The following is a 21,963-nucleotide window of genomic DNA, read 5'->3' as shown; positions in this document are numbered from 1 at the left end:
AGATGAGTGTGTGTGGGGAGTGTAATGTGTGTGTGAGGCTGGGATGTGGGGGGATGTGTGTGGGGAGTGTAATGTGTGTGTGGCTGGGATGAGTGTGTGTGGGGAGTGTAATGTGTGTGTGCGGCTGGGATGAGTGTGTGTGGGGAGTGTAATGTGTGTGTGCGGCTGGGATGAGTGTGTGTGGGGAGTGCAATGTGTGTGTGCGGCTGGGATGAGTGTGTATGGGGAGTGTAATGTGTATGTGCGGCTGGGATGAGTGTGTGTGGGGAGTGTAATGTGTGTGTGCGGTGGGATGAGTGTGTGCGGGGAGTGTAATGTGTGTGTGAGGCTGGGATGAGTGTGTGTGGGGAGTGTAATGTGTTTGTGCGGCTGGGATGAGTGTGTGTGGGGAGTGTAATGTGTGTGTGAGGCTGGGATGAGTGTGTGTGGGGAGTGTAATGTGTGTGTGAGGCTGGGATGAGTGTGTGTGGGGAGTGTAATGTGTGTGTGCGGCTGGGATGAGTGTGCTTGGGGAGTGTAATGTGTGTGTGCCGCTGGGATGAGTGTGTGTGGGGAGTGTAATGTGTGTGCGAGGCTGGGATGAGTGTGTGTGGGGAGTGTAATGTGTGTGTGAGGCTGGGATGAGTGTGTGTGGGGAGTGAAGTGTGTGTGTCTGGCTGGGATGAGTGTGTGTGGGGAGTGTAATGTGTGTGTGAGGCTGGGATGAGTGTGTGTGGGGAGGGTAATGTGTATGTGCGGCTGGGATGAGTGTGTGTGGGGAGTGAATTGTGTGTGTGTGGCTGGGATGAGTGTGTGTGGGGAGTGTATTGTGTGTGCGGCTGGGATGAGTGTGTGTGGGAGTGTAATGTGTATGTGCGGCTGGGATGAGTGTGTGTGGGGAGTGTACTGTGTATGTGCGGCTGGGATGAGTGTGTGTGGGGAGTGTAATGTGTGTGTGCGGCTGGGATGAGTGTGTGTGGGGAGTGTAATGTGTGTGTGGGGCTGGGATGAGTGTGTGTGGGGAGTGTAATGTGTGTGTGCGGCTGGGATGAGTGTGTGTGGGGAGTGTAATGTGTGTGTGCGGCTGGGATGAGTGTGTGTGGGGAGTGTAATGTATGTGTGCGGCTGGGATGAGTGTGTGTGGGGAGTGTAATGTGTGTGTGCGGCTGGGATGAGTGTGTGTGGGGAGTGTAATGTGTGTGTGAGGCTGGGATGAGTGTGTGTGGGGAGTGCAATGTGTATGTGCGGCTGGGATGAGTGTGTGTGGGGAGTGTAATGTGTGTGTGCGGCTGGGATGAGTGTGTGTGGGGAGTGTAATATGTGTGTGCGGCTGGGATGAGTGTGTGTGGGGAGTGTAATGTGTGTGTGCGGCTGGGATGAGTGTGTGTGGGGAGTGTAATGTGTGTGTGGCTGGGATGAGTGTGTGAGGGGAGTGTAATGTGTGCGGCTGGGATGAGTGTGTGTGGGGAGTGTAATGTGCGTGCGGCTGGGATGAGTGTGTGTGGGGAGTGTAATGTGTGTGTGCGGCTGGGATGAGTGTGTGTGGGGAGTGTAATGTGTGTGTGCGGCTGGGATGAGTGTGTGTGGGGAGTGTAATGTGTGTGTGAGGCTGGGATGAGTGTGTGTGGGGAGTGTAATGTGTGTGTGAGGCTGGGATGAGTGTATGTGGGGAGTGTAATGTGTGTGTGAGGCTGGGATGAGTGTGTGTGGGGAGTGTAATGTGTGTGTGTGGCTGGGATGAGTGTGTGTGGGGAGTGTAATGTGTGTGTGCGGCTGGGATGAGTGTGTGTGGGGAGTGTAATGTGTGTGTGAGGCTGGGATTTGTGTGTGTGGGGAGTGAAGTGTGTGTGTCTGGCTGGGATGAGTGTGTGTGGGGAGTGTAATGTGTGTGTGAGGCTGGGATGAGTGTGTGTGGGGAGGGTAATGTGTGTGTGCGGCTGGGATGAGTGTGTGTGGGGAGTGTATTGTGTGTGTGTGGCTGGGATGAGTGTGTGTGGGGAGTGTAATGTGTGTGTGCGGCTGGGATGAGTGTGTGTGGGGAGTGTAATGTGTATGTGCGGCTGGGATGAGTGTGTGTGGGGAGTGTACTGTGTATGTGCGGCTGGGATGAGTGTGTGTGGGGAGTGTAATGTGTGTGTGCGGCTGGGATGAGTGTGTGTGGGGAGTGTAATGTGTGTGTGGGGCTGGGATGAGTGTGTGTGGGGAGTGTAATGTGTGTGTGCGGCTGGGATGAGTGTGTGTGGGGAGTGTAATGTGTGTGTGCGGCTGGGATGAGTGTGTGTGGGGCGTGTAATGTATGTGTGCGGCTGGGATGAGTGTGTGTGGGGAGTGTAATGTGTGTGTGAGGCTGGGATGAGTGTGTGTGGGGAGTGTAATGTGTATGTGCGGCTGGGATGAGTGTGTGTGGGGAGTGTAATGTGTGTGTGCGACTGGGATGAGTGTGTGTGGGGAGTATAATGTGTGTGTGCGGCTGGGATGAGTGTGTGTGGGGAGTGTAATGTGTGTGTGCGGCTGGGATGAGTGTGTGTGGGGAGTGTAATGTGTGTGTGCGGCTGAGATGAGTGTGTGTGGGGAGTGTAATGTGTGTGTGCGGCTGGGATGAGTGTGTGTGGGGAGTGTAATGTGTGTGTGAGGCTGGGATGAGTGTGTGTGGGGAGTGTAATGTGTATGTGCGGCTGGGATGAGTGTGTGTGGGGAGTGCAATGTGTGTGTGTGGCTGGGATGAGTGTGTGTGGGGAGTGTAATGTGTGTGTGAGGCTGGGATGAGTGTGTGTGGGGAGTGTAATGTGTATGTGCGGCTGGGATGAGTGTGTGTGGGGAGTGTAATGTGTGTGTGAGGCTGGGATGAGTCTGTGTGGGGAGTGTAATGTGTATGTGCGGCTGAGATGAGTGTGTGTGGGGAGTGTAATGTGTGTGTGCGGCTGGGATGAGTGTGTGTGGGGAGTGTAATGTGTGTGTGAGGCTGGGATGAGTGTGTGTGGGGAGTGTAATGTGTATGTGCGGCTGGGATGAGTGTGTGTGGGGAGTGTAATGTGTGTGTGCGGCTGGGATGAGTGTGTGTGGGGAGTGTAATGTGTGTGTGAGGCTGGGATGAGTGTGTGTGGGGAGTGTAATGTGTATGTGCGGCTGGGATGAGTGTGTGTGGGGAGTGCAATGTGTGTGTGTGGCTGGGATGAGTGTGTGTGGGGAGTGTAATGTGTGTGTGAGGCTGGGATGAGTGTGTGTGGGGAGTGTAATGTGTATGTGCGGCTGGGATGAGTGTGTGTGGGGAGTGTTATGTGTGTGTGCGGCTGGGATGAGTGTGTGTGGGGTGTGTAATGTGTGTGTGCGGCTGCAGCTTGTCAGCCTCCAGAGTGTCAATCACGGACCCGGCAAATCCGGCACCGATTCTCATTGGAATCGATCGTGTTCCACGGGGTTCTAGTGCTAGCCCATCCGCAGTAGCGGAATCGATCCTGGTGTGGCACCAGTTTTCTATCGTGAAAGTCCACGAATTCTGTTTTTGCGTCAACACTCAGTCTCAAATTCGGAGAATCCAGCCCCATATCTCTGTCTCCGACAATAGTCTAGATTCATGATACACTGGTTGGTGGAATCCATCCTGTTGTTCCTGAAATAAGACTCTCCTCGGCCTGTGGAAGAAGCATCTGCTGCTGTGATACTGGGCAGGGAGGGGTCATAGTGAACCAGGAGATGGGGTAAGAGCAGCAATAGTTTATGTGAAGTAATGCTTGATCCTGGTGTACATCCCAGCATCTTACCAGGTCCCTTTGAGAAAGTGTCACAGGGGTTCTGTGACCTGTGCCAGATTGAATAGAAATTTCACCAAATGGTTCACCGTACTCAGGAATCTCTGAAGATCTGGAACAGATGATGGAGTTGAGAACTCACCAGCTTTTGTTTATTGAGCACATGATGCCTTTGCTGTTGATGATGTGCTGACATTAAAGAGTAGTTTAATGGGGAACTTTAATTAACTGAATGTAGACTGGGATAGTGGCAGTGTGAAGGGCTGAGAGGGACAAAACTTCCTCGCTTGTGTTAAGGAAAGTTTTCTCCAGCAGTTTGTGTCCAGTCCCACAACAAAGGATGCACAGTTGAATCTAGTTCTTGGAAATGAGTTGGGCCGAATAGATCAGCTGTCAGTGGGGGAACATTTAGGAAAGAGTGATCATTATATTGTAAGGTTTCGGATGATGATAGAAAAGGACAATAGGCGATACAGAGTCAAAATGCTGAACTGGGGGAGAGCCGACTTCAATGGGGCAAGAACAGAGCTGGGCTGGTTAGTCTGGAAGGAAAGATGGGCGGGGTAAACTGTAGCTGAACAATGGGCTACCTTCAAAGCAGAAATGGCCCAGACACAGTTATGGTAAATTCCTGTAAAAAGAAAGGTAGGAGTAACCAATCCAGAGCTCCCTGGCTGAAAAAGGAGATAGAAATTAAGATAAGGAAGAAAGAGTGTGCTTGTGATAGGTGTCAGGTAGGAAATGCAGTTGAGAACCAAGAGGAATACAGAAGGTTCAGAGGGGAGGTGAAAAGCTGATTAGAAAAACAAAGAGGGATTATGAGAAAAGACTGGCAGCGGGCACAAGGGGAAATCCCAAAACCTTCTCCAGGCAAGTCGGAAAAGGAGTACAACCGATCAGGGACCTAAAGTGAAATTTACACATGGAGTCAGGAGGCATGGCTGGGGTATTAGAGTTATAGAGTCTTACAGCACAAAAAGAGGCCCTTCAGCCCTTCGCGTCTGTGCCAACCATCACGCACGTATCAATTCTTTTAAAATATAAATTTAGAGCACCCAATTATTTTTTCCCCAATTAAAGGGCAATTTAGCGTGGCCAATACAACTACCCTGCACATCTTTGGGTTGTGGGGGTGAAACCCACGCAAACACGGGGAGAATGTGCAAACTCCACACAGACAGTGACCCAGAGCCGGGATCGAACCCAGGTCCTCAGCACCGTAGGCAGCAGCGCTAACCACTGCACCACCGTGTCGCCCAGCAAAGATCTATTTTCATCCCATTTTCCAGCATTTGGTCTGATGCCTTTATGCAATGGCATTTCACGTGCTCATCTAAATTCTTATTAAAAGTTACGAGGGTTCCCATCTCTACCATCCTTTCAGGCAGTGAGTTCCAGGTTTCAACCACTCTCTGGGTGAAAAAGGTTCTCCCCACATCTCCTCGAAATCTCTTGCCCATTACCTTAAATCCCTGGGTATTGAACCCTCCACAAAGATTTAAGATGGTGATAGATAGGTTCTTGATTAATAAGGGGATCAGGAGTTATGGGGAGAATGCAGGAGAATGGGGATGAGAAAAATATCAGCCATGATTGAATGGCAAAGCAGACTCAATGGGCCGAGTGGCCTAACTCTGCTCCTCTGTCTTCTGGTCTTCTGATGCTTTTGGCAATTTAAGTGCTCGCCCAGATGTTTCTGAAATGTTGCAAGAGTTCCTGCCTCCACCACCCTCTGGGTGAAAATTGTTTCCTCAGGTCCCCCATAAACCTTTTACTCCTCACCTTAAACCTACAACCTCTGGTCTTAGACACCTCTGCCATGGGGGAAAGATTCTTACGATCTAACCTATCTATGCCTCTCATAATTTTGTATACTTCTATCAGATCCTCCGTCAGCCGCTTCTACTCCAGGGACAACAAACCCAGCCTATCCTGTCTCTCCTCATTCAGCTGATACTTTTCATCCCAGGTAACATTGTGGTGAATTTCCCCTGCATCCCCTCCAATGCAATCATGTCCTTCCAAGGGTGTGGTGACCAGAACTGCATTCAATTGGTTCAAACATGGACAAAAGAGCTGAATGCAAATGGTGAGGTGTGCGTGACTGCCCTGGACATCAAGGCAGCATTTGACCAAATGTGGCATCAAGGAGCCCCAGCTAAACTGGAGTAAATGGGAATCAGGGGAAAACTCTCCGCTGGCTGGAGTCATACCCGGCACAAAGGAAAATGGCTGCAGTAGTTGGTGGTCAATCATCTCAGTTCCAGGACATCATTGCAGGAGTTCCTCAGGGAAATATCCTAGGCACAAACGTCTTCAGCTGCTTCATCAATGACCTGCCTTCCAACATAAGGTCAGAAGTGGGGATGTTTGCGGATGACTGCACAATGTTCAACACAATTCGCGACTTCTCAGATAATGAAGCAGTCCATGTCCAAATGCAGCAAGACCTGGACAATATGAAAATGAGAAATGGAAATCGCTTATTGTCACGAGTAGGCTTCAAATGAAGTTACTGTGAAAAGCCCCTAGTCGCCACATTCCGGCGCCTGTTCGGGGAGGCTGGTACGGGAATTTAACCGTGCTGCTGGCCTGCCTTGGTCTGCTTTCAAAGCCAGCGAATTAGCCCTGGGCTAATGCAGGCTTGGGCTGACAAGTGGCAAATTCCATTTGCGCCACACAAGTGCCAGGCAATGACCATCTCCAACAAGAGAGGATCTAAGCACATGACATTCAATGGCATTACCATCACTGAAACCTCCACAATCGATATCAGGGTTTGAATGTTTGTGGAAGGCGGAACAATCAAGCGGGTTGCTTTTTCCTGGATGGTGTTGAGTTTCTTGAGTGTTGATCAGAAACTGAACTGTGGCACGGTGGCACAGTGGTTAACACTACTGCCTTACAGCGCCAGGGACCTGGGTTCAATTCCAGCCTCGGGTAACTGTCTGTGTGGAGTTTGTGTGTTCTCCCTGTGTCTGCGTGGGTTTCCTCTGGGTGCTCCGGTTTCCTCCCACACTCCAAAGATGTGCAGGTTAGGTGGATGGGCCATGCTAAATTACCATAGTGTCCAAAAAGTTAGATGAGGTGACAGGGATAGGGTGCGGGAGTGGACCTTGGTAGGGTGCTCGTTCAGAGGGTCGGTGTGGACTCGATGGGCTGAATGGCCTCCTTTTGCACTGCAGGGATTCTATGAATTGCATTCTACAAATTGGACTAGCCATATTAATAGTGGCTACCAGGGCAGGTCAAAGGCGAGGAATCCTACGGCAAGTAACTCATCTTCTGACCCCCAAAGCCTGTCCACCATTTGCAAGGCACAAGTCAGGAGTCTAATGGAATACTCTCCACTTGCCTGGATGAGTGCAACTCCAACAACACTCAAGAAGCTCAACACCACCCAGGACAAAGCAGCCCCGCTTGATTGCTCCTCCTTCCACAAACATTCAAACCCTCCACCACCGACGAACAGTGGCAGCCGTGTGTACCATCTGCAAGATGCACAGCAGTAACTCATCAAGGCTCCTTACACAGCACCTTCCAAACCCATGACCACTGCCATCTAGAAGGACAAGAGCAGCAGATACCTGGGAACCCCACCACCTGGAGGTTCCCCTCCAAGTCACTCCCCACCCTGACTTGGAAATATATCACCGTTGCTTCACTGTTGCTGGGGCAACATCCTGGAACTCCCTCCCTAACAGCACAGTGGATGTACCTACACCTCAAGGACTGTAGCTATTCCAGAAGGCAGCTCACCACCACCTTCTGAAGGGCATTTAGAGATGGGCAATAAATGCTGGCCCAACCAGCGACGCCCAGATCCTGTAAATTAATTTTTTAAAAATACTCCATTTGTAACGTAACAAATGTTTTATAAAGTTGTGCCAAGAAATTCCTGCTCCTATACTCTGTGCCCCGGCTAATGAAGGCAAGCATTCTGTATGCCTTCTTCACCACCCTATCTACCTGTGTTACCACCTTCAGAGATCCATGTACCCCAAGGTCCCTTTGTTCCTCAATATTCTCCATTGACTGAGCGTTCATTTTGTAAATTAGACATCCCAAAATCCATCACCTCAGACTTATCAGGATTAAATTCCATCTGCCATTTCTGCCAAGCTTACCAGCTGATCAATATAATAATATGAGAATAATCTTCATTGTCAAAAGTAGGCTTACATTAACACTGCGATAAAGTTACCGTGAAAAGCCCCTGGTCATATTAGTCTGATGCCTAAGACTATCCTCCTCACTATCAACAACATCATCAAATTTTCGTGTCATCTGTAAACTTACTAATTATACCTTTTACATTCACATCCAAGTTGTTAATATATAACAAACAGTGAGGGACCCAGCACCAACCCCTGTGGTTCGCCGCTGGTCACAGGTTTCCACCACAAAGCAACCCTGCACCATCCCCCTTTGTCTCCTTTTAACACGGCAATTTTGGATCCAATTTGCCAACTTGTCTTGGATCCAATGTGCTCGATCCTTTCGGACCTGCCATTAATGTGGGATCTTGTCAAAGGCCTTCCTGAAGTCCATGGAAACCATGGGCGGGATTCTCCGCTCCTCCCGCGGCCTGGGAGAATCGCGGGAGGGCCTCCCGACATTTTGTACGACCCCCCCGCAATTCCCCACCCCTCCCCCGCTCGCCGAACCGCCGCTCGCCGTTTTTTACAGCGAACGGCAATTCTCCGAGCCCGATGGGCCGAGTGGCCGGCAGTTTCCGACCGTTTCACGACAGCGGCAACGACACCTGGTCGCCACCATCGTGAAACGGCCGTCAGAAGCCCGTTTGGGGCGTCTAGGCGCCCAATCGGGATGGGAGCACCACGACTGTGCACGGGAGGGGACAGGCCCACAATCGGTGCCCACCGATTGTCGGGCCTGCGTCCAAAACGGACGCACTATTTTCCCTCCGCCGCCCCGCAAATCAAGCCGCCACATCTTGCGGGGCGGCTAAGGGAAAAGACGGCACACCCCATGCGCGGTTTGTGCCGGTTTGGACCCGGCCAACCTGCGCATGCACGGCTGACATCATACAGGCGCCAGCCGTGCATCATTCTCTGTGCGTGGCCTTGCCGACGGTCGTCAAGGCCACGCGGCCGAGAAGCCCGGGGCCACGCTCCTAGCCCCGCCCGGGGGGGAGAATCGGGTCCCGGGACCGGGCGCCGAAGCCATCGTGAGAGACGGCCTCTTTCGCGGCGGCTTCCGCGAATCTCCGCAGTTGCGGAGAATCGTGCCCCATATTAGCTGCGCTACACTCGTCAATATATTTTGTTACATTATCGAAAATACCAATTAAATTAGTTAGACAGGATCTCCCACCAACAGATCGATGCTGACTATCCCTGATCTGTAGCGGCACGGTGGCACAGTGGTTAGCACTGCTTCCTCACGGAGCTGAGGACCCAGGTTCGATCCCAGCTCTGGGTCACTGTCCTGTGGAGTTTGCACATTCTCCCTGTGTCTGCAGTGGGTTTCGCCCCCACAACCCAAAGATGTGCTGGCTAGGTGGATTGGCCATGCTAAATTGCCCCTTAATTGGAAAAATTGAATTGAGTACTCAGAATTTATTTTAAAAAGACTATCTCTGATCAATCCCTGCCTCTCCAAGTGTTGATTAATCCTGTCCTTCAGAATGTTTTCCAATAATTTCCCTACCACTGACTTTGGACTAACTGGCCTGTAATTCCCTGGCTTATCCCTGCTGATCTTCTCAAATGAAATCACCACATTCGCTATCCTCCAGTCATCTGGCACTTCACCTGTGACCAACGAAGATTTAAATATCTCAGTCAGGGCCCCTGCAATCTCCTCCCTTGTCTCCCATAATAGTCTGGGATCCAACTCATCAGGCCCTGGGAATTTATGCCCCTTTATGCTGTGAAAACATCGAATATCTCATCTTTATTAATCTTTTAAAAAATAGGTATATTTATCGAATTTCACAAACAATAATCATATTATCAATAGCAAGCATTTAAGAAATAGGAATACAGAATCAAAAGGTTTTATATACACATCTTTCCTAATAATTGTAACAGACAAATTAACCCCACTATAAACTAATCCCTAGAAAGAAAAAACACTTACTGGAGAAATCTAGAATTTAAATTAGTACTGGGCAATTACAATTTGTCAACGAGCATCTCAAAGCTGGCAAATCTCTCCTCTAAGAATAGATCCCCGAAATGTACAAGTCCCTTTGCCGTCGCACCGCCCCCCCCCCCCCCCCCCCCCCCCCCCCCCCCCCGCCCCCCCCCACAAGACCTGAATGTTGAGTCTGTACCCAAGGGCAAAAAGAGGTGATTTCTGCAAATGGGGGTGAAAGAAGACAGGGAGAGAAGGCTGAAATGCTACCAATACTGTTTCCAAATCTTAGGGAAGAAATCACCAGGGGGCTTGAAGAAAAACCTGAAGGGGAGAAGGGGAGAATGGCTACGGGGCAGTAATTATGGCGCGAAGAGAGGAGATGGTGGTGCAACGATCGAGCCTCCATTTTGCCCCAAATCGATTCAGGGTCGCTAAACCATTTCAAGGTTTCCTGAATGCTGGCAGCCCAACAGGAAAACAAAAGATTTGGGAGGGCCAAGCCTCCCGATTCCCTGTCTCTCTGAAGCAGAGTGCTTTGGTCTCTGGGACACTTATCCGCCCAAATAAAAACTGAAATCGTTTCGTTGGCCATAGTAAAAACTGATTTGGACAAAAAAAATTGGGATACATTGAAAGAAAGAGATAAATCTAGGAAGCACATTCATTTTAATTATTTGTATCCTATCTGCCAGGGACAAGTGGGGCTGTTTAGCACAGGAGTGGGGCTGTTTAGCACAGGGCTTAATCGCTGGCTTTGAAAGCAGACCAAGCAGGCCAGCAGCACGGTTCGATTCCCGTAACAGCCTCCCCGGACAGACGCCGGAATGTGGCGACTAGGGGCTTTTCACAGTAACTTCTTTATAAGTCTACTCGTGACAATAAGCGATTTTCTTTTCATTTTTCATTTTCACAAAGGAAAGCTACTCTACCTCTGCACATCTGCTTTGACATTACTTTTCTTTTATAAATTTAGTGTATTCAATTATTTCTCTCCAATTGAGGGGCAATCTAGCGTGGCCAATTCACCTACCCTGCCCGATCTTTGAGTTGTGGGGGTGAAACCCACGCAGACACGGGGAGAATGTGCAAACTCCACACGGACAGTGACCCAGAGCCGGGTCTTCAGCACCGTGAGGCAGCAGTGCTAACCACTGCTCCACTGTGGCACCCTTGCTTTGCCATTACCGATGAGGCTTGAGTAATTCAGTTTGTGAAGTAATGCCCAGTTATGAGCTACACGGAGTGTAGCTCTCCAACACTAGTGTTGGAGAGGCGAAACAGCAATGAATTAAGTTGAGCTCATCGAGCAGGTCGGTTCACTGGAAAACACTTACTCTTACTTCCACCTAGTCTGCAACCAGAAAAGGTATCAAACATAGTGAGTGTCTTCATTGTGTCATCCATGGAAGGAGCCAGGTCTGTAATGTACAGAAGAAGGTCGTCTGCATAAAGCGATACCCAATGCTCCACTCCATCCCAACAAGCGCCTCTCTACTAATCAGATGCTCTCATCACTATCGAGAGGGGCTCAATAGCTGAGGCAAAGAGCAGCGGGGGAGAGGGCATCCCTGTCTAGTGCCCCTGCCCAAGGGAAAGTATTCTGAAAATGTTGAGTTTGTATGAATGTTGTTCTCAGGGACATTGTACAACAGACAAATCCAGAAGGCAAATTTAGGGCCGAATTCAAATCTCCCCAGAATCTCAAGTAGATAGTTCCACTTCACCCTATCAAATGCTTTTTCTGCAACCACAGACACTATGAGTGGAAGGGGAGAGGATGATGTTTCAGAGGCATCAAACATTGATCCACAACTACCGGCCCTTCCATGGACTGTGTGTCTGTTCCTCATATATTAGCCGAGGCCCCAGGACTGCCACCAGCAGTTTAACTTCTGTGTTCAAAGTGAAATGGATTGGTATGCCCCACAATCTACTGGTCCTTGCCCCCCTTGAGGAGCAAAGGAATTGAGGCTTGAGTGAGGGTCAGGAGTAGTGTACCCCTGGACAGTGTATCATGAAACATGTCCATTAATAAAGATGTGAGCTCTGAGAACCTTTTAACCTGGGAAGCGGTCAGGACACGGGGCTTTGCCAGATTGCAGCTGTCCAATGCACTTGAATATCAGTTAAAATTGGAGTTGTCATTTTGTCCTGTGCGTCAGGAGCTCCGACGTTGAGGAAAGTGAATATTGGCGGTCAGCTTACAAAGTGGAGTCCACCAATCTCTGTCGCTCCAATCACTCAGTTTTTATGGTGTGAGCTTTATGTGAGATAATTCCCCTCTCAATGACAGCCTTTAGGGTCTCCCAGTGTCGCAGGAGAAATTGACTCGGACTTGTTGAGCTTAATAAAGACGGCTACAGCAGACAACCGCTCACAGAATTTGCCATTCAACATCAATGTGGTGTCTAGACTCCAAGATGGGCATTGGGGGAGCCAAAATCAAAGCAAAAATCAACAAAATGAGGGGCCTAGTCTGCGATGGCGATCGCCAAATATTCGGCTGCCACCACTAAACTGGAAAGGGCCTATCGACAATTTTTTTTAAAAAATCGATTCAGGAATACTCAATGCGGACATGTGAAAATTTTTTAACTCTTTATCATTCGGATGCAGAAAATGCCAAAGATCTACCCCACCCATCCATCGATCATAGAATCATGGAATTTACAGTGCAGAAGGAGGCCATTCGGCCCATCAGGTCTGCATTGGCCCTTGGAAAGAGCACCCTACAGAAGCCCACACCTCCACCCTATTCCTGCAACCCAGTAACCCCACCTAACCTTTTTGGACACTAAGGGCAATTTATCATGGCCAATCCACCTAACCTGCACATCTTTGGACTGTGGGAGGAAACCAGAGCAACTGGAGGAAACCCACGTCCACACGGGGAGAACGTGCAGACTCCGCAGAGACAGTGACCCAAGCCGGGAATCAAACCCGGGTCCCTGGTGCTGTTAAGCAACTGTGCTAACCACTGTGCTACTGTGCCGCCCGATCTGCATTTGAATCCGTGCCCTGGCTATCCTAAATGGGGTCAGAGGTTTTGGTATGGAACAATCCAATTTAGGGTCAAAGACATAGTTCAGGTTGAGGAAATGAACAGAAAGGCATGATGGATAGTTAGGCCAAGTTAGGAGTAAAATCTTACTACAGTAGAATAAGGAGATAGGTTAGTGGACTTTTAAACATCAACTGGGATTGAAGGCAGGAAGAAGGGGATGGGCAGCCACTAGGACCATTTCTTTGTTGCAAGGGATACTGGGAAAAGAGGCCTCAGGCCAGGTTAAGGAATGTGGGGAAAGCCTATGGGAGCTTCGCATTTGCACTGTTGCCTTATTTGGTCGTATGTATGTGAAACTTGATGCTACTTGAATGTATATGAAATTAGATGTTTTGTCCCTTTGTCCTCACTCGCTGTTGACGGTTCAGGAGACTGTGGTTGTGTCCTGCTCTCCCAATAGAGTCAGTCACCCCAGCTAGCTGGTTAAAATAAACAATAATTGATACCTGCAAATCCGTCTCAAATTTTATTGAGACCAGACTGATAGCAAAAGAATCAGAATTGTCAAGGTTGCCTCCCAGAATCATTAGGTGTGAATGCAGGTCAGGGAGGGAGTTCCCCAGTGAGTTTATAAAGTTCGGGTCAGCCCAGTTGGGAGCAGAGAGGTTTACTCAGATTACTGGAGTGTTTGCCAATGAACCGGAGATAATAATATAGCGACCATTAGCGTCCTCTACAACCCGCGAGGAGGAAAATTGTATTATTTTATGAATTATAATTGCCATGCCTCAGGTCTTCCTGTTAAAACTCGAATGAAAGACCTGTCCCACCCAGCTTTTACAAAGCCTCGTCTGGTCCTTCACATGCAGATGGGTTTCAAACATTACATCAGGGTTTAAACACTTAAGATGGGCAATAGTCCTAGCCCGCTCCTCTGGGCCATTCAGATCCTGAACATTCCAGGTTACTAAATGAAGTGGAGGTCCCACATTACTCCCGACACCGGAGTCACCCATATCCATGGAGGAATATCAAGCAAGAGATCTCAAAGATTAAGCGAGGAGGCCCTCCCCAGACCGCAACTAGCCAAGTCACATGACCTGACAAACCAGGATTTGTGGACACTGTCAACCAACCAACAGTAACAGCCTCCCCCATCCCCCATCCTAAAACCCCTTCACAACATTATCAAACCGTACCTTATCCCTAAGCCCCTACTGAACAAGACTCTGCTTACAAATATTCACAAACTGTTTGTGAACCGTGGCAGTAAACCTTCTCTTCGCACTTCCATCAGCGAACCTCATCATTAGCCGTGGGCTCTCCATTCAATGATATATAGTGGCAGCACGGTAGCATGGTGGTTAGCATAAATGCTTCACAGCTCCAGGGTCCCAGGTTCTATTCCCGGCTGGGTCACTGTCTGTGCGGAGTCTGCACGTCCTCCCCGTGTGTGCGTGGGTTTCCTCCGGGTGCTCCGGTTTCCTCCCACAGTCCAAAGATGTGCAGGTTAGGTGGATTGGCCATGCTAAATTGCCCGTAGTGTCCTAATAGTAAGGTTAAGGGGGGGGAGTTGTTGGGTTACGGGTATAGGGTGGATACGTGGGTTTGAGTAGGGTGATCACTGCTCGGCACAATATCGAGGGCCGAAGGGCCTGTTCTGTGCTGTACTGTTCTATGTTCTATATAGAAAAATCAACACTTGAATAATTTGCAATGCAACGATCGAAAACACATATTATCATAGAATTTACAGTGCAGAAGGAGGTTATTCGGCCCATCAAGTCTGCACTGGCTCTTTGAAAGAGCACCCTACCCAAGCTCACACCTCCACCCTATCCCCATAACCCAGTAACCCGACCCAACACTAAGGGTAATTTTGGACACTAAGGGTAATTTAGCATGACCAATCCACCTAACCCGCACATCTTTGGACTGTGGGAGGAAACCGGAGCACCCGGAGGAAACCCACGTACACACGGGGAGAACGTGCAGACTCCGCACAGACAGTGAACCAAGCCGGGAATCGAACCTGGGACCCTGGAGCTGTGAAGCAATTGTGCTAACCACCATGCTACCGTGCTGCCCACTAAACTCAATAAACAACAACAAACCCCAACCCGAGTAGAAATATGCAATATAAAACGTCCAGACACCGGTGTACATAATAGAACAAACATGAACTAGTATTAAACAGAATTCAAGTTAAGTTTTTGAATAAACGAGTTTGCTTCTTCTGGTGAATCAAAAAAATTATCCTTTTCCCCAACAATCATCTTCCAGTTCGGCACGCTACAGCCTTACGGTCTCTGATGTGTTGGGTATGCTGGGTCTGCGAGGACTGCGTTTACCAGAGCAGTGAGAGAGACAGGCTACCAACACTTGTAGAAGTATAACTCTATTTTATTGAACTATGAGCTGTAAAACATACTTGAACTGTGGGTTGACACTATGTTGAGTTGATTGGAGACCTGAGGCTAACCTGACCAGACTATACTGCTAGCACATAGTAAATGTTCGTGTTGCTGATCATGGGCTCTGGCTGTCTCAGAGGCTGCATCCCAAGAGAGCGGGAAAACTAGTGCCCTCTGGCTTTATAGTGGCCGTGTCCTGTCTGGTGATTGGCTGCTGTGTTCTGTGTGTTGATTGGTCATTCAGTGTGTCAGTCAGTGTCTGTCTATGCACCATCATATACTTGTGTGTATATTATGACATCTCCCCTTTTGAAAAAAATTAAGTGTATGTGGCAATAAATAGTCTGGTATGTGAATGTGCCTGACTATATACGGAGTATGTGAGCATATTTACATGAACATGATCCTGACTATATACAAAAAATCCTAACATATTTACACGGGAAGGTGTCTAGTGCAGATAGAGTGTATGTAACAAAACATGGAAGATAACTAACAGTATGTACAAACGAGCACATGAAGAACCAAGGTAACAAAACAATCAGTTCATAAATTCAGTCTCGGTGGTGGGCGACGGATTCTGGTTGACCGCCTCAAGGGTGGGTCGGGGGCCGCCTGCTCTGGGATGGGCGGGGCTGTGTCAGTCACAGAGGGTGGGTCGGGGGCCGCCTGCTCTGGGATGGGCGGGGCTGTGTCAGTCGCAGAGGATGCAACAGAAGAGGTAGATCGGTGAGCTCTTCCCGTACCAGCCTCCACGGACAGGCACCGGAATGTGGCGACTAGGGGCTTTTCACAGTAACTTCATCGAAGCCTACTCGTGACAATAAGCGATTTTCATTTCATTTCTTGGAAGGGCATGTCCTGAGGCCAAGGCAGGGCATCACGATCTGGCGGCGAGCGTGGAAGCAACCGCAGTGCCCGCCTATTGCGGCGAAGAAAAGAGCCATCCTGCATACGAACCAGAAACGATCTGAGGGCCACTTGCTTGATCACCACAGCGGCGGCAGACCAGCCACCTTCAGGAAGCTGAACACGAACCTGGTCATCAGGGATGAGAGCAGGGAGATCCATGGTGCGGGGGTCATAGGCCAACTTGTGTTGGGCCCGAGACAGTTGCATTCTTCACAGGACCGGAAAGTTGTCAAGGTCCGGGATGTGTATTGCAGGCACCGTTGTCCGTAATGTGCGGTTCATTAACAATTGTGCTGGGGACAGGCCACTGGACAAAGGAGTCGACCTGTAGGCTAGTAGTGTGAGGTAAAAGTCTGAACCCACATCAGCCGCTTTGCACAGGAGTCACTTGACAATCTGTACCCCCTTTTCAGCTTTGCCATTTGACTGGAGGTAGTGGGGACTTGAGGTGACGTGCGTAAAATTGTACCGTTGGGCAAAATTGGTTCACTCCTGACTGGCAAAACATGGGCCATTATCGGACATGACCGTGAGTCGATTGCCATAACGAGCAAAAGTCTCCTTGCACGCACGGATGACCGCTGTCGATGTGAGGTCATGCAGCCTCACCACCTCTGGGTAGTTAGAGAAGTAATCCACTATAAGGACATAGTCCCAGCCTTGTGCATGGAAGAGATCAATGCCAGCCTTGGTCCAGGGGGACAACACCAGTTCATGTGGGTGCAAGGTCTCCTTTGGATGAGCCGGCTGGAACCGTTGGCACGTTGGGCAGTTTAGAACAGTGTTGGTGATGTCCTGGTTGATGCCAGGCCAGTACACTGCCTCATGGGCCCGCCGGCGGCACTTCTCCACCCCCAGGTGACCCCCATGGAGCTGCTCAAGGACAAGCTCCCACATGCTTTGCGGAATGATGATCCTGTCCAACTTAAACAGAATTCCATCTACCACTGCCAGATCATCTTTGATGTTGTAGAATTGCGGGCATTGGCCTTTGAGCCATCCGTCTGTAAGATGGTGCATGACTCGTTGGAGCAAAGGATCCTTGGCTGTTTCACGACGAATCTGGATGACTCGTTCGTCAATGGCGGGCAAGTTAGATGCGCAGAACTCAACTTGGGCATCGATTTGGCAAACGAAGCCCGACTGCTCGCATGGCGTAGTGACGGAGCGGGAGAGTGCATCGGCCACGATGAGCTCCTTGCCCGGCGTGTAGATCAGTTCGAAGTCATACCGCCTGGGTTTAAGGAGGAAGCGTTGCAGGCGGGGCGTCATATCGTTGAGGTCCTTCTGTATAATGTGGACCAGTGGCCTGTGGTCCGTTTCGACCGTAAATTTGGGGAGTCCATATACGTAGTCATGGAATTTGACAATTCCCGTGAGGAGACCCAGGCACTCATTTTCGATTTGAGCATAGCGTTGCTCAGTGGGCGTCATCGCACGCGATGCGTATGCGTCTAGAGCCCATGAGGAGGAGTCGTTGCGTGGAGGAGCACTGCTCCAATGCCAGACTGGCTCGCATCAATGGAGATCTCCTTGGCAGGGTCGAAGAATGCCAATACCGGGGCCTTGGTGAGTTTCGCCCTGAGTTCACGCCACTCTTGCTCTTGCTAGCCACTGGAAGTCGGTGGTTTTCAGCACAAGATTGCAGAGAGCTGTGGTGTGGGATGCAAGGTTGGGGATAAACTTCCCCATGGAATTGACCATTCCCAGGAAGAGGAGGACCGCCTTTTCGCCCTCCGGTGTCTTCATGGCATTAATCGCCGACACCTTGTCTGCATCCGGCTGCTCACCAAACTGTGATATGTGGTCGCCGAGGAATCTTATTTCTGTTTGACCAAAGGAGCATTCAGCTCTGTTGAGGTGGAGGCCATGCTCATGGATTCTCCGGAACACGCGTTGGAGTCGATCGATGTGTTCCTGCGGGGTGGTGGACCAGACAATGATGTCATCTACGTATACCCCCACCCGCTCGATGCCCGCCATCATTTGCTCCATTATTCGGTGGAACACCTCCGAGGCTGAGATGATGCCAAACGGCATCCGGTTGTAACAATACCGGCCAAACAGGGTGTTAAATGTGCAGAGCTTCCGACTGGATGCGTCAAGTTGTATCTGCCAGAACCCCTGGGAGGCGTCCAGCTTTGTGAAACATTTGGCGCGAGCCATCTCACAGGTGAGTTCTTCGCGCTTTGGGATAGGTAGTGTTCCCTCATAATGTTACGGTTCAAACCTTTGGGGTCGATGCATATGCGTAGTTCTCCGGATGGTTTCTTAACACACACCATGGAGCTGACCCAGTCGGTGGGTTCCGTTACCTTAGAGATATCGCCCTGATCCTGGAGGTCCTACAGCTGCTGCTTGAGGCGGTCCTTAAGGGGCGCCGGCACCCGGCGGGGTGCATGAACCACAGGCGTGGCATTTGGTTTTTAAATAATTTTGTACGTGTTTGGGAGTGTGCCCATGCCCTCGAAGAGATATCGAGTAATGATGTCCTTCAGTTGTGTCTGAAAGTCGGCGTCCGGCGGTGCAGATGCCTCAGCGGGCGACATGGAGTGAACCCTTTGGACGAGATTCAGGATCTTGCACGCCTGAGCACCGAACAGGGAAGCTTTGGTGAACCCGACAATCTCGAAGCGCAGGGTGGTCTTTAAGAAACGGTGCAACACCACAAGCTGGCATGAGCCACTGGCAGCAATTGCCATTGTAGTCGAGAAGCTGGCAGGCAGATGGAAGGATGGTCGGCTTAACGTGGAGGCTGTCCAGGTCAGACTGCGAAATGAGGTTGGCTGAAGTGCCGGTGTCCAGCCTGAATCGGATGCGAGATTTGTTGACCGAAAGGGTGGCAAACCACTCGTCATCCACATCAATGCTCATCGCTGGGAAGGGCTTGGCCTTTTTTCTTTGAAGCAGTGTATGCTTGGTGATGATGCCCACCCGGAATGGGGATTTGAGATCCTCGGTGTCAGGGTCTGGAACCATGTCGGAGTCGGAATCTGTAACTGGTTGTTGTACGGTCTGGACATTCCTGCGCTGCTGCTGGGACCGACGGGAGGCAGGTAGTTGAGCAGATCTGCACAGGGCTGCGTAGCGCCCAAGCTTGCCACACTGGAGACAGTGTCGAGATTTCGCAGGACATTGCCGCTTTAAGTGGGAGGAGCCACAGTTGTTGCACGTCATGACGTCAGAACGCTCTGTGCGCCACCGCGCATGTGCGGTGCGGTTGTACGTTGTGCGCGCATGCGCAGTTCGGTCTTCGGCCTCACTGTCTCCTCGGTCGTTGCTCGGTGCCCGGGAAAAGCGCGCAAAATGGCTGCCCTCATCCAGACTCAAGCCCTGGAGCTGTTTTACGGCCAGCACCCGCTCTGCTTCGTGGGGGCCTTGCCGCGCCGTCTCTGCCGCTTGAATGTGCGAGTATCGGTTAGTGGCGTGTTCATGCAGAACGCAGGTTTCGATGGCGATAGCGAGGGTGAGCTGTTTCACTTTAAGGAGCTGCTGGCGTAGGGGGTCCGAGTGCACCCCGAAAACAATCTGGTCGCGTATCATTGAGTCGGAGGTGGAGCCGTAATTACAGGATTGCGCGAGGATGCGAAGATGGGTTAGGAAAGATTGAAAAGTTTCATCCTTACCCTGCAGATGCTGTTGAAACAAGTAGTGTTCAACACTCTCGTTGACTTTGATGTCACAGTGGCTGTCGAATTTGAGCAGGACTGTTTTGAACTTGGACTTGTCCTCACCTTCAGCGAATGTGAGGGAGTTAAAAATGTGGATGGCGTGATCCCCGTCCGTGGAGAGAAAGAGAGCAATCTTTCTGGCATCTGACGCGGCTTCAAGGTCGGTGGCTTCGAGGTACAGTTGAAACTTCTGCTTAAAAATCTTCCAGTTGGCACCGAGGTTGCCGGTGATGGGGAACAGCGGGGGAGGGCGGACGCTGTCCATAATACCGGATGGCTGATCACTGGTCAAAGGTAGACTATCTCAGGGTAGGTCCATCACACTGTTGCTGATCATGGGCTCTGGCTGTCTCAGAGGCTGCATCCCAAGAGAGTGGGAAAACTAGTGCCCTCTGGCTTTATAGTGGTCGTGTCCTGTCTGGTGATTGGCTGCTGTGTTCTGTGTGTTGATTGGTCATTCAGTGTGTCAGTCAGTGTCTGTCTATGCACCATCATATACATGTGTGTATATTATGACAGTCTCAACATCAAATTGACCATGATTAGCTCTACCCAACCTTGACCCTTTTGTTTTCATTCCATTTCACTTTAACTGACTTTTACCTTTCATTTCCTTCTTTACATATATTCCCCCCCCACTCTTTCCCCCTGGCGCTGTGAAGCCACAGGGATATCCACTTGTGCTGCCGTGCTGCCCACATCGTTCATTCCCTCACCCTACAGTATAAATATCTCCCACTTTCTATGCCTTTTAGCTTTGACAAAGGGTCATCTGGGCTCGAAACATGAGCTCTTTTCTCTCCCTACAATGCTGCCAGACCTGCTGTGATTTTCCAGCATTTTCTCTTTTGGTTTTATCAGGTGAGTTCCACGAGCCCCACCTGATGGGCCTCCGCCCACTAGCTGGGGAGCTTGTATTCCACCAGTCCCACAGGGAGATTGATTGGGTTGTCCCTGTGGGTCTCGTGACCACGGGGACCACGTTAACACGATGAGTGGCTGATGGTTGGGCCTGGGATGGGGGTGAGGAACATGGGCCAGCGTTCTCGCCTTTGTGACTCCAGTCCCACACACCTACAAACAGCCTTTTGAAATGATTCCGCAAGTCAATAACACTTAGTTGAGTTAAACAACTGAAAATGAGATGCCAATTTAATTACAGTTAGACTATATGTTACAATCCTGATCCATAATATGAATCGTGTCACAGGTCACATTAATATATAACCAGCTGGAAGCATTATGACATCACCATTCACACAGATTTAATAAGTTGTAATTAATGTTTAGAATATCAGTAAAAATCCTCAGTCATTAACATTTGTAATTTTTACAGCTGAAAAAGAAAGACAGGACATGATGGAGCGACAAAAGACCTTGATGGAGCAACAGATGAAAATGATGAAAGAGACGATGGAAGCTACGGCACGTAGCAATGAAAACACGATGAGTCAATTCATGAAAATGATGGCGGAGGAGAGAGAACAACAAAGGGAAGAAAGGGAGAAATATGAAAGAAAAAAACGGGAAGAGATGGAAAGGATGCGAAGAGAAAACGGGGGATGTGTTATACAGTAAAGAAACACATGGTGGGTAAAATGAGCAGAAACAGACTACTCTGTAAAATTAGTTCATGGATTAATGCTGCATTGGAAAATCTTTCTCAATTAAACAAATAGATCAGGATCCAAGAACATTTTCTTTCAAATTACTTTCTAATTTCTTTATCTAAATGCTTCTGCTTCTCTCTCACAAAGCAAGCTTGGCTGGTAACTGAACAATCTCAGAATACAGTTGCTCTAAACTGTGGATTCAGCTTCATAGTAACCGCCAATCACAAAGTCACAAATATCCTCACAACATGATGAGACAGTGTCAAATCCAACCTATTAATGAGGGTCAGTAATGAAGCTGCTCCATACACATTGTACATCATCACCCAGACAGTGCTTTGGGATGTACTGAGGTTGTGAAAGGTGCTATATAGATGCAAGCTTTTCTCCTTTAGTTGTTAAACTGTGGATAAGGTCACTGTTCTCCGAGACCATGTGACAGGAAACTTGACACGAAATTTCAAATTGCTGGGCAGTGGATCTCCGATTACAGGGTTAGGTCTCCGATTACAGATT

General features: G+C 49.7%; 1 protein-coding gene across 1 annotated transcript in view; it reads left to right on the top strand.

Moving 5' to 3' along the window:
* The window catches only part of LOC119976580 (guanylate-binding protein 1-like), a 395,381-nt gene extending 373,856 nt beyond the window's left edge, over positions 1-21,525 (top strand). The window contains exon 9 of the mRNA XM_038817184.1: positions 21,171-21,525. Within this exon, the coding sequence (XP_038673112.1) occupies positions 21,171-21,412 (242 nt within the window). The 3' untranslated portion in view covers positions 21,413-21,525. The remainder of the gene's footprint in view (positions 1-21,170) is intronic.
* Positions 21,526-21,963: the final 438 nt, after the last annotated feature.

Source organism: Scyliorhinus canicula, chromosome 1 (assembly GCF_902713615.1).
Source record: "Scyliorhinus canicula chromosome 1, sScyCan1.1, whole genome shotgun sequence".
In the NCBI taxonomy this organism is placed as follows: domain Eukaryota; kingdom Metazoa; phylum Chordata; class Chondrichthyes; order Carcharhiniformes; family Scyliorhinidae; genus Scyliorhinus; species Scyliorhinus canicula.
Note: the sequence above shows the minus strand (reverse complement) of the source record. Positions and strands in the feature narration are given on the sequence as shown.